The sequence below is a fragment of the Neopelma chrysocephalum genome, unplaced genomic scaffold (assembly GCF_003984885.1).
Source record: "Neopelma chrysocephalum unplaced genomic scaffold, ASM398488v2 Primary Assembly neopelma1_84, whole genome shotgun sequence".
In the NCBI taxonomy this organism is placed as follows: Eukaryota; Metazoa; Chordata; class Aves; order Passeriformes; family Pipridae; genus Neopelma; species Neopelma chrysocephalum.
In genome coordinates this window covers 1,534,675-1,551,827 of record NW_020897746.1, presented here as the reverse complement: position 1 = coordinate 1,551,827, position 17,153 = coordinate 1,534,675, and the positions used below count along the sequence as shown (strand labels likewise).

Genomic DNA, 17,153 nt, shown 5'->3' with positions numbered 1-17,153 from the left:
CAGTTGTCAGGGCAGCACTGGGGAGGAATATCAGTGTTAACTTCTCCAAGGGTCAGATTGCAGGAAAGGCTGATTTAATGGCAACTGCACCAGCTTCTCCTCTCCACCGAGAAAAAAACAAATGGATGGGGACTTGCTCATCTAAACACACAGGATACGTCAGAGGAACAAACCTGAGCAACTGCCATCCATAATTTATAAAACAAATTAAATCCATGGCAAAAATAACCAAGACTTAGAACAGAGAGATCACAGAATCTGGCAGAGAAAGGCCCCAGCCTGCATGAATCATTATTTTGTAGAGGAAGCCTTATATAATCCAAGCTACTCTGTTTTAAAACAAATCAAACCTTCCAAAACCTCCAATTAATAGGTTCGGCAAAGCTCTGTTTTTAACAGAGCATTTTGGTGTTTTGGTTACTTGGTAAGATAAGAAAAAACCCCACCTGGTACAGATTAACTTCATAGTAGTCTCCACCCCGCTTTTGGCATCCCCAAAAGCCTCCAAAGGAAGGCAAAGGGGAGATGAGAGATCTACCTGGGGCTGAGGGAGGCGATTAGATTGCATTGCCATCTTGTGGAACAGGAGAAAACCAAACACAGGGAAAAAAACTGCTCAGCCACCACTGCAGTGGTGTGTATTCCACAGGACACAGAGCCTGGCCCAGCAGGGGATGTGCTGGGGTTGTTTCTCCTCATCTTCTGTGTTTATCTGAAAGGTCAGAGGGATGCAGGCAGTGAGAACTGCACAGGCATGGTCTGCTCCCCCCACACTGCTCAGGAGGGGATGGAGATGTGTGTCAGAAATAAGAGTTTGCTTGATTTTGCTTGTTTTTACTGTAAGGAAATCATAATCTTCTGTGTTGCTTGCCCAGGAAACAAAAGCAGCCTTTCTCCTTAGCTATGGGAGAGCCACCAGAGAGTGACTTGGGTAGGACCACACCAATCCCCAGGTGCCCTCCCCAGTTCATGGTCTAGTTCAGCAGGACCTGAAGAACATTTCTGACCCCACACATTGCACAGCCTGACTGCAACTGCCTCCACACGTGTCACATGTGCCAACGGGGCTCCCACCTGTGTCCTGGGCCACTAAAATAATCCTTGTGACTCCTTCAGAAACAAACACTTCAAGATGCTTTTATCCCGGAACCATCCTTTCTGCAGGGAGCTGCCTACTTTAGGTAAAAAAAAAAAAACAAACCCAAAAACCCACTACAAAACTCAAGGATGGGGGGAAGGTTACCCAAAAGCACCAACTGGTGCCAGGCTGGGAGCCAGGGGAGGAGTTCACTGCACTGGTTCTTGTGTTCAGGAAATGACTGGACGTGGCACTCAGTGCCCTGGTCTGTATGACAAGGTGGTGATTGGTCAAAGGTTTGACTTGATGACCTTGAAGGTCTTTTCCAACCTCAATGATTCTGTGATTCTGTAAACCCTATAACCCAGCCCAAAGGGATGAGGGGTGGAGACTGTAATGGATATAACTTTTCATTGGTGTAACCCATGGTTTGAGTTGTATGTTATAGGAAACACCTGAACCAAAGGAGGAGAAGCCCTACAAGAAGTAGCTGCAGTGCAGCAGTGACCTGAGCTGAGCTGGCTTTGGTGCCCAGTAACTCCACACAACACACCAGCCCCCTGTCCTGAATGACCATCAGAACAGATGGAGCCCAAAGTCATGGACTAAATGAACTCAAGGGACGTTTTCTGGGCTTTTGTGGGCATTTTACAGATATTTCATGGGGGCTGCCCACAGCCATGGCATCTGTTATTGCATGAAAGGATTGTAAGGGTGGTGGTTAATGAGGATGTACTGGATGGTAACACAGCGGTGTGGACTAAGGAGTGGGGAGTGTGAGGTTTGGTTAGAGTTAATCTTCCTCCCAGTAGCTGGTGGAGGGCTGTGGTTTGGATTTGTGCTGGAAGAGCATTGACAGCACAGGGATGTTTTCCTTATGGCTGAGAAGGGCTTACACAGCATCAATGCCCTTCCTGCTCTTCATCCCACCCCACCAGCGACCAGGCTGGGGTGCACAAGGAGCTGGGAGGGGACACGACTAGGACAGCTGACCCCAAATGACCCGAGGGATATTCCAGACCATATGGCACCATGTGCAGCAATAAAACTGGGTGGAGGAGGTTGTTGTGGGGGACCACTGCTCAGGGACTGTTTGGGCATCGGTCGGTTGGTGGTGAGCAATTGTTCACATTTGCATCCCTTGTCCTACTTGGGTTTTATTTCTTTGTTATTTTCCTTTTCATTACAATTATTCATCATCATTATTATTATTATTATATTTCAATTATTTAATTGTTTTTATCTCAGGCCATGAGCTTTGTCACTTTGCCCTTCCAATCCTCTCCCCCACCTCACCAGGGGACAGTGAGTGGGTGGCTCTGTGGGGCTGAGCTGCCAGCTGGGGTTAAACCACAACACCCCCCCACCATCTCAACCTTAATTATACTTCCATTTTTTTGCTTATTTTTAAATGCAGTTCTGAAAAGGACATTCTAAGGGTTAAAATTCCTAATTAAAAAATTACTGAGAACTGGTTAACGAGTGTTATTCTGCATAAACCCCTGAAGGTGTCCAAACTGGAAGAGAGAGGGGACAAACAAACCCATGAGCATCAGTGGTGAGACTGAAAAGTCAGGACTGTGCACGCAGACATTCCTGGAGCAAAGCTGGCAAAGGCAGCCTAACATTTGACTAATGATTTGCGTGAACATTTTGGTGAAAGCTCAATGCAAATTCCTGAAATCTAAGAAACTTATATTTCCTACCAGCCCTCCTAATGCCCAGCACACACTGAGGAGGAACCAAACAATGCCAAGCAGTGTGCAAACATTTGCCTGCGGATGACTGATGATTTTCAACAATAATTTCATAAATGCAGCAGGCTTGAGCATATCCCATGGTTATTCTTCCGCTGCAATCCCTGGGAGTTCCCACTGACACCAGTGTGGGGCTGCCCGGGGCCACCAAGGGAGACGGGCTCGGAGCGGGACAGCCTTCCTGGGGCAGAGGCAAAGGCTGCGACTGTCAACAGCTCTTGAGCCAGTAAGAAATATGGCACAGAAAATAAGCTGCAAATGAAACAACCCTGAAGGTTTCTGCCAGGCCTGAGGATGGACAGAGGGGCAGGGGCTGCTCCTGGCAATGACACCACACCCGGCGCTACCTGTGCCGGGCAGGTGACACCAACATGGCACAGGCCACTGGGAACAGCCTCCAAAGCTGGAAACACTGTTTGCATGAGAGAGAGAGATGTTGAAATATTGATTAAAGTTGGATTTCATCAGCCATACTTTGATTTTATGATGATACTGGCTGCTAACAAAGACACACCCATTAATGCATGACATTCTTGCTTGTAAAACAGGGATTATTCTGCTGTTCCTGCCAGTGTGATCCGCTTGTATCCACAGCCCGTGGCTCCAGTGCAGGCACTCAGCAGGAAAAGAAGAAGGCATTATGATTCCAAAAATGAGGGAAAACCACAGAAACAGGCACATGCTGGAACAATGTGGAGACTGGGTCCGAGCAAGGGGCAAGTGGGAAGACTGAGCACTTCACCTTGGTTTAAATCCAAAGTAAAACACCAAACCCAAAGGGTTACTGAAGATTTTATCAATTTAAACTAAATGTTGGAGGGGGGAAGAAAAGCACTCTGAAAGAGTTACCTAGCAGGTGCCAGTTTTCCTGCTGCCTGGATTTATTCAAGGAATAATCACACATACAGGGAGGGTTTTTCTCATCTTAATACACTAGTTCACTTCCAGTGCCAGGGAAAAGGGTGGAAAAGGGACGGGAAAAATGCCATTAAAGCCTGTGTCTTCCAGCATTATTGTTCTAAAACTCGTGCTTGGGCAGAATGAAGCAGCTATCTGAGGCAATATGGTGTTTACATATGCCCAGATTGTTATGCAAACACAGGAAGACCTATTGGAGCAGAGGGAACAGGCACTGGGGGCAGTGCTTCTCACCACCCCTTGCAGAAAAATGTTTTCCAATGTGGAAAGGGTGAGAGAGGTCACCCCCAAGGAATCCAGCCCAGGATCCTCCCAGCCTTCGCCTCTCCCATCCTCCTCCTCCCTCCTCCTCCTCTCATATTCCCCAGGCAGCCAGCATGGGCTTCCCAAGTTAAAGAGACAGGCTCGTCATCCAGCAACGTGTCTGGGGTGCACTTGGATGAGGAACATAAAACAGGGGTGAAATGGGACTCTCTGCTTGCCCTGCACAGTCACATCCCTGCTCTCGTGCAGAAAACTAAACCACAGGAATTAAGGGGAGACTCCAAAGGCACACAGGGGTACTCAGCATCATTCAAGTGCACTTAATTTTAAATTAAATCCATCTTGCATCAACATTAAAGATCTAAAATAAAAGAGTCAGTCATGAACTCTGCAGTCACGCCTTTAGTTCCATCTGTAGTCGGTACGAGGAGAATTGGAGACAAATGCCTCTGACAAGTCAACTTTAACCTCCAGAAGAAGCCACAGGTTTTCATCAACCTATATCAACCAAGCTTTCAAAAAGTTATCGCTGATGGAGAACCAAATAAATCCCTGGAATATACTGTCAGTGCTTGAAAGATGCCTCTGCCAGCCTAAGCTCAGGAGCTTTTGCTGCCAATCCTCACTCTATAGGATAAAATCTCAAACAGGTACGTGACCAAGTCAGCTCTTGACTTGCTCTTTATTAAACTACATAAGCCAAATTTCAATAACTTCTGACTATAAGTCAAATTTCTACCAAGAGTTTTGAGCCTTCTAGCACGGCAAAAATGAACCACAGACAGCAGAACCAGAAATGTTGCTTCCAGCAGTGAACTGCCACCATGTCCCCATGGACTTCATCCCTCCATCAATCACCCTCTGGACACAGAGACATTTTCTGCCATCACCCACAGCATCATACTCTGGTTGCAGCCATCAACCCCCAGCTCTTCATCCGACAGAGGAAACCTGCCTTCCCTCGCCTGAGATTATAACCTGCCTTTGGCTCCATGGAAAGGGATACCAGTTTAGCTTGACCAGCTTGCACGTAGCTTGAGGAGTCCCCAGGAAGGATTTCATGCCTGGCAGACTCTGAATGCTTGGTTAGGAACACATTCCTGCAGGACACCACCAGAAACGCCCCTGCGGCTTCGCTCCCCGCTGTGACCGGTTTGTGAGAGCTGGTAGCAAGTTTTTGTAAACCTCATTAACACAGACCACTCTAATTTCAGGCAATTTCCAATCACAATATTGTGCAATGCTGGAGTCGAATGGCTCAAGGAAATGTAACTGCACCAACAAGCAGCAAGCACAGAGAGTCAAACCTGCACATGAGCAGAAGCCTAAAGAGGTGGGATTTTTGGCTTTAAAAGAAGCTGTTTTGGGGGGGGAATTCACTGCACACCAATTAGTAACAGTTAATAACTGCACACCATCAATTACTAACTGCCCTTATATATAAATATATATTTATATATATTCATGTGTGTATATATATATTAAAAATATATATATAAAAATAACACCTGTTTAATCAGGTGTCTCGGTATAGAAGGTGTTTTAACAAAAGGTTTTGCAGATGGTAGGGAAAACATTCGGCTGTTTGACTAAAAATCAATTCCTCTCTCAAAGAGGGAGTGCTTTCACAGACCCCTTTAGTTCAACTGTTAAACTTCCAAGAGTTGCCACGGGGTACAAAATGCTTGGATTTGGTGGCAAAAATTTATGAGTCAGAAAAAAGTCGGTGAAAGAAAAAATAAGTGCTGAACAGCCTTAATTTTTGTTGTACACATCCAAACTGATTTGTGCTCGAGCCATTCCCTACCACAGGAGGTTGATTTCTTGTCCACCATCTTCACGTGCCGGGTCTGGTTGCGGAGCCTGTCGTCCGTGTTTTCCACCAGGTTAGTGAGGTCATCGATGATCTCTGGGGAAAGAGAAACATGAGCATTAATCTCTGAGCCCCCACAGCATCACTGCTTAACCAGCTCCTGCTGGAGGCTCCAAAATGGAAACCAGCTGCATCCTTCTGTCCTCCAGCAGGACAGAGCAGTGCCCACGTGCACTGAAAGGTCCAAATCCTGGGAAATACTCCACACAAGAGACTTCAGACTCAGTGCACTCCCTCACTGCAAGAGTGGAGGAAAAAATACAGCCTGAAGCAGCATTATCAGTTTAGACAGTCATGGAGTCTAAGATGATGGCAGCACATCACAGCTGCATAAAATGATCACAAAGCACCAGCCAAAGTAAGGGAATTAGTGCACACAGAATCCCAGAATCATCAAGGTTGGAAGAGACCTCCAAGATCATCTAGTCTGACCATCAACCCAGCACCACCATAATCACCCCTAACCCATACCCCCAAGGGCCACATCCAGAGGACTCCTGAACACTTCCAGAGACAGTGACTCCACCACTGCTCTGGGCAACTTATTCCAATGCCTGACAACCCCTTCTGTGCATTTTTTTTTGGATATCTAATCTGAAATTGCTGTGGCACAACTTAAGGCCATTTCCTCTCATCCTTTCACTTGAGACATGGCAGAAGAGACCAATCCATACCTCACTACACTCTCCTTTCAGGTGTAGAGGGCAATGAGGTCCCCCTTGAGCCTCCTTTTCTCCAGACTGAATGACCCAAGTTCCCTCAGCTGCTCCTCACAGGACTTGTGGAACGGAGCCTCTCAACACTGGGCCAGGACATCATCATTAAACCCCATCCAGAATCACCATCCTCACAGAGGTTTCTGAGAGCACTCACTGTGGTCCCAACCCTGCAGCCACAGAGGGCACAGTCAAAGCCCTGCCCTGGTTCTGTTCTGGAGCTGTAGGGATGGCAGCTCTCCTTGCAGCCCAGATGGTCCTCTGGGGAAAGGAGAGTGGGCAAAGCTTCTCCTCCTTTCTAATTTTAAGACAGGGGAGAGAAAAACTTCAAGCCAACCCACCTTCAACCTCCTGTAAGCGATGTAATTTAGTCACGGAAATCAGAGCAGGTACAAGGATTGCACCAAGAGCAGTTGGTGGGTCGGGATTTTTTAACACTGGAAATTAAAAGCCACATTCAGGCACAGAATTTCCTTCTCACTGACTGTCATGCTCTAATTTCCTTGAGACACACAGCCAGTGCTTCGTGCCGGGTGTGTGAACACATCGTGTTTGAGCTGCTCTGCAGGCAGGAATGGCTTGCTTTGTGCATGAGAAATCAGGAGGAGGACAGCAGCCAAACCCTGAGTGATACTGCAAAGCATCTTGCTCTGGTTACACTTCTAGCACTTTCCCACTATTGATCACTGTCTCACTAAGTCCAGCCTGTCTTAGAGCCTGGGTTGGGGACAATGGCTGTGCCAGCTGGTGGGTGCTGTGCCCTCAGCTCCTCTGTACCCCAGCAGGTCCTGACACTGCATCTCTGCTCTGATGAAATGGCCCATAAGCAACAAAAGCAGAAGTTAGAGCACACAGCATCCAGTCAGCAAGATATACTGATATTCTGCTTGTATTTATGGATCATAACCCCGTGTGGATGCTGGTTTAGGGTTAAAGAACACTTAAAGAACACAAGTCCCATCAAATAGGACAGGGCCCTTATTAACCAGCCTTTACTGTTTTGACTATATTCCTTCAAACAAGAGATTCCCCAAAATACCTCTACCAAAAAGGGGATGACATTGAAGAGGGCATTTATTGTACTTCCAAAACTTCCCTGTGACACTAGAAGGAAACCTTGTCCTTACAAGGGTAGTGCCAGCATGTGACATTAGTTCCTGCAGCTTCCCAAGCACACCAGCACCCCTCTGCCTCCATCCCTCTGACACCAGCACTTGAACAGGAATGGCTTCCTCCAACATTCACCTTCCCACAGCAGCAGATCACAGAGACTCCTGAATTAGAAGGACCCACAAGGACCATCCAGTTCAACTCCTGGCCCTGCACAGACACTCCAACAATCCCACCCTGTCCCTGAGAACGTTGTCCAAACCCTCCTGGAGCTCTGGCAGCCTTGGGGCTGTGCCCACTGCCCTGGGGAGCCTGGGCAGTGCCCAAACAGCCTCTGGGGGAAGAACCTTTTGCTGAGATCCAACCTGAGCCTGCCCTGACACAGCTCCCTGGGTCCCACATGTTAGTTATGGAGGGTGTTTATGTCCTCAGCTTTACCAAGGAACAAGTACTCTATCCACATACAGATAAAACCAGTTTGATTGTACATATAGATAACAAAAGACACATATAAAAATAACCAAAGCTCTGCAGACACAAAGGAAATATCAAAGGCACATGTAGCATGGAGGTTTTACTCTCCCAGAGATTCAAGCATCATCCTTCCAATGCATGTTTCAGTCTGCTCCACAAACACTGTCATCTTCAGTGAATCCCTATGTAAAATGATAGCAGCATCTGAAAAATCCTCTACTTTGAAAATACACAGCTTTCTTAAAACATGAGCTCCTGATTCATGTGATTCATGTCCCACAGCCTAAACCACCCCCATATTCACACGAGGGGAGGGCAGAGGGCAAACATCAACTGTTTCCCTGCATGTGCAGCCTCAGTGTTATCCTCTGGATCTGACCCATCCACCACTCCTGTGGTTAAGCAGCACCACCCCACCACTACTGCTCTATTCCAGACACAAACTCTCCTTATTTATGAAGTTGTTAATAATACTCAAGATTTTATTGTTCATCCTACACCAAAAGACATTTTCCCAAGTGATGGCAGGGATTTCGTATGAGCTGCAAGGTTTGTTCAGTTTGTAGTTCAGATATTCACTCTCCTCTCCCTCCCACCCAATTCTCCCAGGTCTAACATCTGCAAAGCCAACAATATTTTGGGGAAACTTTATCTGTCCTGTGTGATTCAGCACTCAGGAAGAGCAGGACAATGCTGCCTGCAAGGGCAGCCTTGCTCATGTTTGCCTCTAAATGAAAAAAGTGCCGAAAGTTCCCATCGTTGTCAAGGACAAAGTGATAAGCATGCTTGGGAAATAAGAGACTTTCCTCTGCCAACACTGACCAGACCCTCCTTGAAAAACATCCTGGTGAACAAGCTGGAGCTAAATGAGAACAAATGTGAGCAGGAAAATTTTCTGTCATCGTTTCAAAGCCCAAGGCACTGCAATTGGGATTATATCTAGAGCCTCTCCTTTCCCATCCCCCTGTCAGGAGCCAATTCTGAGCCAAAGAACTGGGCTGGAGAGCTTGGAAGAGGCATTTGTCTCTCTGTATATGTTTCTTGACACGACCAGGTTCCAGGGGAGCAGGGGCACTTCACCCAGCACGTAGCCCAAAGCTCAACACGCAAGCAGCCCTTTGATGTCACGTGCAGTTAAGACCTGCAGAAGTACTGGGGTGCTCATGGCACAACTAGAGGGTCCTCCCCTCTGCAGCTGTGCTGGGGATGAAGTGGGGAGGAAGCATAGGGAGGTTCTCACCCCATCACCAGCTGAACCAGAAGTCCAGCCCAGCAGGTTCCACAGGCTGGAGGGCCTTTGCAACCACCACCACCCTGCAGAGAAACATCCACCCACCCTCTATGCCCACCAACACCCTGGAGAAACATCCATCCACCATCTAACCCCACCAACACCCTGCACAGCAACATCCATCCATCATCTATCCCCACCAACACCACCAAGACTTGCACAGAAAGATCCACCCCCCTACCCTCACCAACTCTTTGTGGTGACACTCGGGTTTAGAGCAACTCTCGACCTCCTGTAAATGAGAACATTTCTCCCCACTCCAAAGCAAAGGAAACCCAAGGGAAATACAGGCTGTATAAGGCTGAGTTGAAGATCAGTAATGAATTTCTAAGGTAGGGAGAGCTGCTGCCAGAGAAAACTCAGTCCATGGCTAAGGAAGTCTTCAGAGCACTGACAACCCCGTTAGCACTCCACAGGCTCCCACCTTTCCTGACGGATGACTCACCTGCAAACCCCTCTGCCCCTCAAGCTGGCAATTCCATGTTCTATCACCTCCTATTTAGCTCACTATGCAAGGGGCAAGTTTAAAAAAAAATGGAGAGAGACCTGAAAAGAGGCAAGGAGTGAGGTTCCCCCTTCGGGAGGGAGCAGACGGGAGAGGCAGGCTGGCTGCCGAAGGGCTGCCGGCGACCTTCCAAAGGACGTTCCTGTAACACTGCACTGCAAACCACAGCTCAGCCGGCAACACAAATTTAGCCAAGGTCTTCTTTCAGGGAAGCAGGAACTTGAAGCAGAAGATAAAACCCACTGCACAACCCCAGAATTAAAATCTGAGTCATTTCAGCGCAGCTGAAGTGGGAGAAGTTTGAAGGTTGCTCGCTGCTGGAGGTGAGCGCAGCCAGGAGGGACTTCTGCTCAAAAACCAGTGGCACAGCCTTCCCCATCCCTACACACGTGTCCCTGTGCCAGGTGACAGCCACCAGCCAGGACTGTTGGCTTTGGAGCTGCCCAGCAGCCAAGGCAGCCAAAAAATCTATGCAGGGAAGCGCCAGGTCTCTGTGGGAAGGCACAGACAGGGGGGTGGGCACTACCAGGTCTCCTCTCCTCATTCCTGAAAGGCCACAGCAGGAAAACACAACCTGTCTCTACAACTCTGGATGCTTCCCTGGTGATCAAATTATAAAATCTGGGCTGGAGCCCTCAAAACGGCAGGATTTCTTCAGAAAGCTGGGATGTATCACCAAAAATAGCAGTGGGATCTGAGGTCAACACACCTGAAACCAGAGCAAAAGTCATGGAAGGTCTTCATTTTGTGGACACAAACCTGTCTGCAGTGCTGCCCTTGCTCCTGCAGCTCTGGGACCAGCAATGGAGAGGGCACAGGCAGCCCTTTGGGAAACTGGGATGAATTCCACACATGGGCTTTACAAAGAAAACACACAATGAGGGAACAGCAAAGCCAGGAGATGACAGGGAAAATGCAGGTTGATATATTCTGAAATATGGGACATTTTTTTGTTAAAAATACCAGAGCAGCAGTTTTTGATCTTAGGCAATGTGTTTTGGACAGTGCAGAGCAGCCAGGCTGAGCATGGGTCCAGGGCAGAAGAAGCATCCCTGAGGAAGAGGTGGGAGAGGCTGGAAGCACAGTCAGCCCTCTCTCATTCCAACACTGTCTGCCTCCAGGAAGGGAAGAGATGTTTACCAGAGAAAGCCTGAGCAAAGTGAGGGAAAGCTCCTTCTATTCATTTTTTTTCAAAACCAAAGACCAAATAAATTTTGGGTTTGTTTAATATTTTACATTAAACAAAATATATTTTTGCCCACAAAGACAAATACAAAAATCACTTAATCAGTCAGCTGTCACAGCCAGGAAATTAAAGCTTCTAAGCTACAGCTGAACACAAAGAGTTTGAAAAAACCTGCTCTTTGGCTTGCTTCCCCATTCCCAGCAAACTGAAGCACTATCAGTGCCTCCAGTCAACTTCCAAAGATTCAAGAATCCACTGATTGATCCTGGTCAAGACAGGACTGCTCAGACATGCGAGCACAGAAGTGTTAAATATTCCTTTCCACAGTTTTATTGAAATGGAAAATGAACAGTGAAGCAACTGGTCTGAACCCCGGATCACAAGCACATTTCATGTTGTTCTATCATGCTTGGCTTTGCATTCCCAAATGATACAGTAAAGGCTGACAGAGTTGGGGTTGTTCAGCCTGGAGAGGAGAAGGTTTTGGGGAGACCTCAGAGCCCCTTCCAGTGCCTAAATGGGCTCCAAGAAAGCTGGAGAGGGACTTGGGACAAGGGCCTGGAGGGACAGGACAAGGGAGAATGGCTTTAAACTGAAGGAGGGTAGATTTAGATTACAGATTAGGAAGAAATTCTTGGCTATGAGGGTTGTGAGACCCTGGCACAGGTTGCCCAGAGAAGCTGTGGCTGCCCCTGGATCCCTGGAAGTGTCCAAGGCCAGGCTGGATGGGCCTTGGAGCCACCTGGGCTAGTGGATGTTGACCCTGCCCATGGCAGGGGGTGGAACGAGATGAACCTCAAGGTTCCTTCCAACCCAAACCATTCTGGGATTCCGTGAAAGGTTGAGAAAGATGATCTTTATATCACCTCTGAATTAAACAGTAGTATTATAAATCACACCAGTATCACATCTTGCTGCACCCGATATCTGGGTCCATCCACGTGCCTGTGTGTGTACGTGTGTGTGCCCTCACAAGGACTGTGCTAAATGTGACCACCAGGATGCCAAATCCTTCCCTGGAATTGCAGGGGAACAACCACCTGGGAGCAGCAGTAAGGGTGTATTTATACCCATCTTTAAACCCACATCTGCTAAGAGGTAGAAAAATAAAGATTTATGCAAAGGACGCCAATAGGAGACAGATGATTAAAAATGGAGCAGAAGAAACTGTATGTAATCCTAGGAATTTCCCAGAAAAAAAAGCTCATTCTTCATATCCTTTTTTCTTCAGAGACTCTGCCGCTGCCCTGAAAATCAGAAACGTTCTGTTTTAATTCCTAAAATCACCAATACCTTCTGTAAAAAGCTGGTTCTGCTTCTCTCCAGCCACAGCATGGATAATTTCAGTGCCTCCCGTGAGACAGGAACCCCCCACATTAGAGCCATAAGTCATCTCTCCAGGACACGGCCATATATCCCACCACAGCTGGGATGCACAGGATGGGAAAGCAAACCCTGGCTGAGCCAAGCCAGGTGCTGGAATAGCCTGTGGTGTCCAAATGGATCCTTCTGCTTTTCTCCTCTGTTCCTCTTCAGAAGGGCCATAAACTGCAGGCACTGGGAATGCCCACAGCCTGTTAAACAGCACAGCACAGACTACAGGTCTCCATCACGACCCCCACCCGCCTTTCCCATATTCCCAACGTCTCCATTGACATTTCTAACCACCCTTCCCACAGGTTTGAGATCGGACGTCTCTGGCAGCCCCATCTTCTGCCAACCCAGCCATCAAGTCTTTCTACAGCTGGTCAGAAGTTTTCCAAGGGAACAGTTTCCACTGGAAAACCGTTTGGCAGATGATAAAAACAGCCCATCCCAGAGCTCTGCACGCCTGGACCGTCACTGTTTCACCTCCTTGATGATGCCCCTTATGCTGAAACACAGCCCTGACCAGCTTCAAGCAAACAACCATCTTCCAGCTTGCAAATGAAATTCACAGTTTTGCCAACAAAACGAGGAGCCCAAACTTTTCCAGAGAGCAAAAGCCCCTATTCCAGCTCTTGCAGCCACTCCATCTTTCCTCCCTTTCCAGCCCTGGTGCCAAAACCCCACCGGTGCCCAGCCAGCACCGCTCTGGTCCAGCAATGCTGAAGACAGAGGAACGAGTCGACTGTGAGGTCATGAGATCACAGCAGACACAAATTCACACTGCCCCCTCCTCTGCAGGGCCCAAACAGCCCAAACATCAACGTGCACATTCCAGCCAAAAAAGCTGCCACCTCGGAGATGACAAGTCACGTGAAGAGCAGCACATGGACACGGAGGAGACGATCCTGTCCAACAGCCCTGGGTGCTGCTGCTCTCAGCACCACAGAGAGTGTGCTGTTCCTGCTGTTCAGGAGCTCATGAGACATAAAACAACTCCTTATGGAGAAATGTGAGCAGTCCTTTACCAGAGTGAAAGCCAGAGAGAGGCAGAGATGGAGAGCTGGGCCGTTCCAGGGAATACTATGTGTTATTTTGCAGGAAACCTTGTGGGTTTTTCCCTCTTCTTTCCTCACTCAAGAGCAGGAAAATGACCTGGTTCCTTTCCATCCCGTGCCTCCCTGTCTCTCCCCATGTCCCACACAGCTGCAGCACCTTTCTGAAGGCAGCTGAGAGGTTTTTTTTTTTAAATCACTCTCCTTAACTCCTGGAGTCCCTGGGAATGATGACCACCTCCTCCCATGGAGTAGAACAGGCTCTTGTGCAGAGTTCTGCTTGCATACGTGAATTACACTAATTGATTCTTTTGTTTGTTTTCTTTAAAACACCTAAAAAAGCCTCATTTGGTTTTGGCAACTCCATAGTTGATTTGCACCCGTTCTGTCTGTGGAGTAAGAATGTAAGAAAGCCAAAAGCCAAGTGAGAGTGACCACATGAATTACAGCACCACCAGAGAGAAACAACCCTGGGGTTCGATGACAGTTCAGCAGGATGGTGTTGCTGACCAAACATTTCCTTAGAAGTGTTTGGATTTTCCGTGGATTTAAATTTATGGATCACCCGATAGTATTTATCGATGAGTAATGCACCTCCACGGCACAGCCACTGAGTCATGGAACACTGCAGTCAGCCTTAAGAAAACATATAGAGCTCTAAAATCCCTAACGTTTCATGCTACACAAAACCAATTACAATAAGGCTGGAATTCAGTGGAGAAGCCAAGCAGGCTTTCCCTCCCTCCTTCAGGTCTCTGGTGCCTCAGGAGAAGAGCTAGATACCAAAGAAATGAATCATATAGTGAATGCCAACCTCTATATGTCCAAACCCCATAATTACATGTTAATAAGAAAGCAAAGCATTGTTCCAAGTGCCAGGGCTATGAAATGAAGATTGCAACTAATGTAAGTACATCAGAAACCTGAAGAGCCTTAGCACGACGTGCCAGCTGTAATGTCAAGGCAGAGTGAAAAGAGAAAAATACAGTAAAAAAATACAAAGCCAAGAATATTAATTTCTCTTCCTCACTGCAGCCCCGCTGAGGTGCACAGCTCTCTGTGCCACAGGCAACGTGGCAGTGCAGTCCTGGGCTTCTCCTCGCCCTCCAACTCCAAGGTAACAGTCAGAATCCCACTGGTGTCCGCATGGATCCAAGCTCGGTGCTGCTCAGGACACCGGGATACCAACACTTTCTGCTGGGGTGAGTTTTGCATTTCAAGCGAAGACCAAGACTCCTCCCTCCACTGTCCCAAATTTAACTGAAGACATTTAATCTCTTCTTTGGCAGACTCTCATGTAAGCAGTAAAAAACCCAAAAATACTAACTTCTCCAAGGGGTCAAACCAACTTCCAGCTGCCTCAATCTTCAGTTCTTCCAATTTACGGGGATCTTGATGGTCCTTGGAGACAGTCAGGTTCAGAAGGTCTCTTCTGGGCTCCTGTTGGGAATGTGTCTCAATGTGCCATGTGTATGTGGCAGTGCCAGAGCTACAGGGAGGCCAGAGGGGATCTCACCTCCCCCTGCTTCCCCTGCAGCTCTGTTGGGGTCCAGGTGGGACGATGATGTTTCTCTCCCTTCCCTGTCTCTGCACTGCTGGCAAAGCAGTGCTGGGCTGTTGGATCTCCAGGTGGAGCAGAACAGGAGCTGCAGAGTGGGTTTATGTCCACAGGCAGGGAAGGACAGCTCTTCTCACAGCCCACCCTCCATACCCACATTAGCAGCTCGAGGCACTCGATGCATCAGCTGTCACAGCAGAAGGTCCTTCTCCCAACATGGACTCCAAGCCATGTCAGCCCTGAGGAATCCTTGCAGAGCAACAACTCCTGCTTCCCCGAGTTCCTGACAGCAGCTAAAAAGGCACAGACTGGAAAGAACAAGCTGCTCCAGAGTCGTGTGACCTCTCCCGCCCTTTGGGAAGTGAGGAGCAGCCTATGCCTCCAGCAAAACCCTCCCCACCAACCAAACCTTCACCATCCTCAGGGCTAACACGTGCTGAAACAAAGAGGAACCCGTTTGTTCTGCTAGAGAAAACCTCACCATCTGCTCCAAGGACATGTCCAGGATCACTGTTGCCACCACACACCACCTTCTACACCGCAGCCAAGCAGCCTCACTCATCCATCCCAAAACATTTCAGATTGTATCTGGGTCAAACTTCGATAGCTGCAAGCAACACAGAACGCTTCATCCTCTCAAAAGCTGGTCCAGAGGCAGCAGATGGTGATTTGATAATGAATGGAGGTGACACAGAACCAAGGCCACTGGAAGCCCTCAGTGGATCATCCACAGCTACAGAGCAACACTGGGAAAACAAACAGAGGTATCGATTCCAGCTCACAGAGTTATTAGTTAAGAATTGTTATTTTAAAAGCTCACACTGAGAAGTTTTCCCTTCTCCAGCTGCTTATTTTGTTTTATTCGAACAAAACCCATGGACATTAATTTTAGCTGGACTTAATTGAATAATTTCTCCGGGGAATAGTTCAGGGACAGTTTTAAAGCAGGCTGTTTCCAAGAGCCATTACTAATTGGCATATACCCCAGGGTCAGTGTGCCAACCAAAATAGTACATTTGAATGTTACTGGAACTGCTCTCAGCCCAGATGTGTTGAGAACTCACAGTGATACAAGGCAGGCAATAACTATATTCACATGATATGGCATTTTGAGTTTCCTCTCCCATTTATCTGGAAGGAGATAATAGTCTCCTTCACTGGAAGTATTTGAGTGTAAAGTCATTTGTTCCTCCCCTTTACTCCCAACAAGTGACCGTTCCTTTTATTAACCAGCACAGTTACCTGTTATCAAACAGACATTAATATAAAACCAATATTCTTGTAGGAATTATAAAATATTGCCTCCAGTTCACAGCATGTGAAGTCCCCAGGGCCACACTCCCAGCACACTGTTCTGGGTGCCACTCCAAGTTCACAGCACTCACCGGGCTCCTTATACTTGTAATTAATACTTATTTTTATTCATATCCCAATCCCGAGTCCTCTAGTAATGAAACGGAGATTTTTAGACCAGGATATCAAAACTTCCAGCAAAATCTTCAAGTTACAGGGACAATGTCATCAAACTATTTTTCTACAGATCTGACTCTGGAAGAAAGCAAGGAAATCCTGCTAATAGATAAAATAACCATAAAATCTGCATGTCTAGGAAAGCCTGGAACACTGAGAGGCTGGAAACAGAGGCTGGAAACCTACTTATGGGCTATAACAAATGGGTATAACAAATCCCTGCCAATCAAAACACTTTTCCTGCTACAATGTGTTTGTTCTCTGCAAACTCACAGCAGAAAATGGAAGGACAGAAGCTATTTCAGACTCCACATTTGTTTGATTTCCCTTTATCCAAAATTTAAGCAGGATTTTTAAAATACTCCCCGGTAACATTCACCTCTGCTTTCTTGTGGTAATTCTCATTTTTCCCATGCTTGTACCTCATACCTTTTCCATAGGTATCAATAGCTTTTATTACAAATACACATCAGTTGCCCTAATTCCCCAGGGTAGAAGGTTTACCAATTCCCCATAAAACACTATTTGGCTAC

General features: G+C 47.3%; 1 protein-coding gene across 1 annotated transcript in view; it reads right to left on the bottom strand.

The window, feature by feature from the left end:
- Positions 1–17,153, bottom strand: part of STX8 (syntaxin 8) — a 127,143-nt gene that overhangs the window by 34,729 nt on the left and 75,261 nt on the right. Inside the window, exon 4 of the mRNA XM_027691823.1 lies at positions 5,825–5,926. Within this exon, the coding sequence (XP_027547624.1) occupies positions 5,825–5,926 (102 nt within the window). The remainder of the gene's footprint in view (positions 1–5,824; positions 5,927–17,153) is intronic.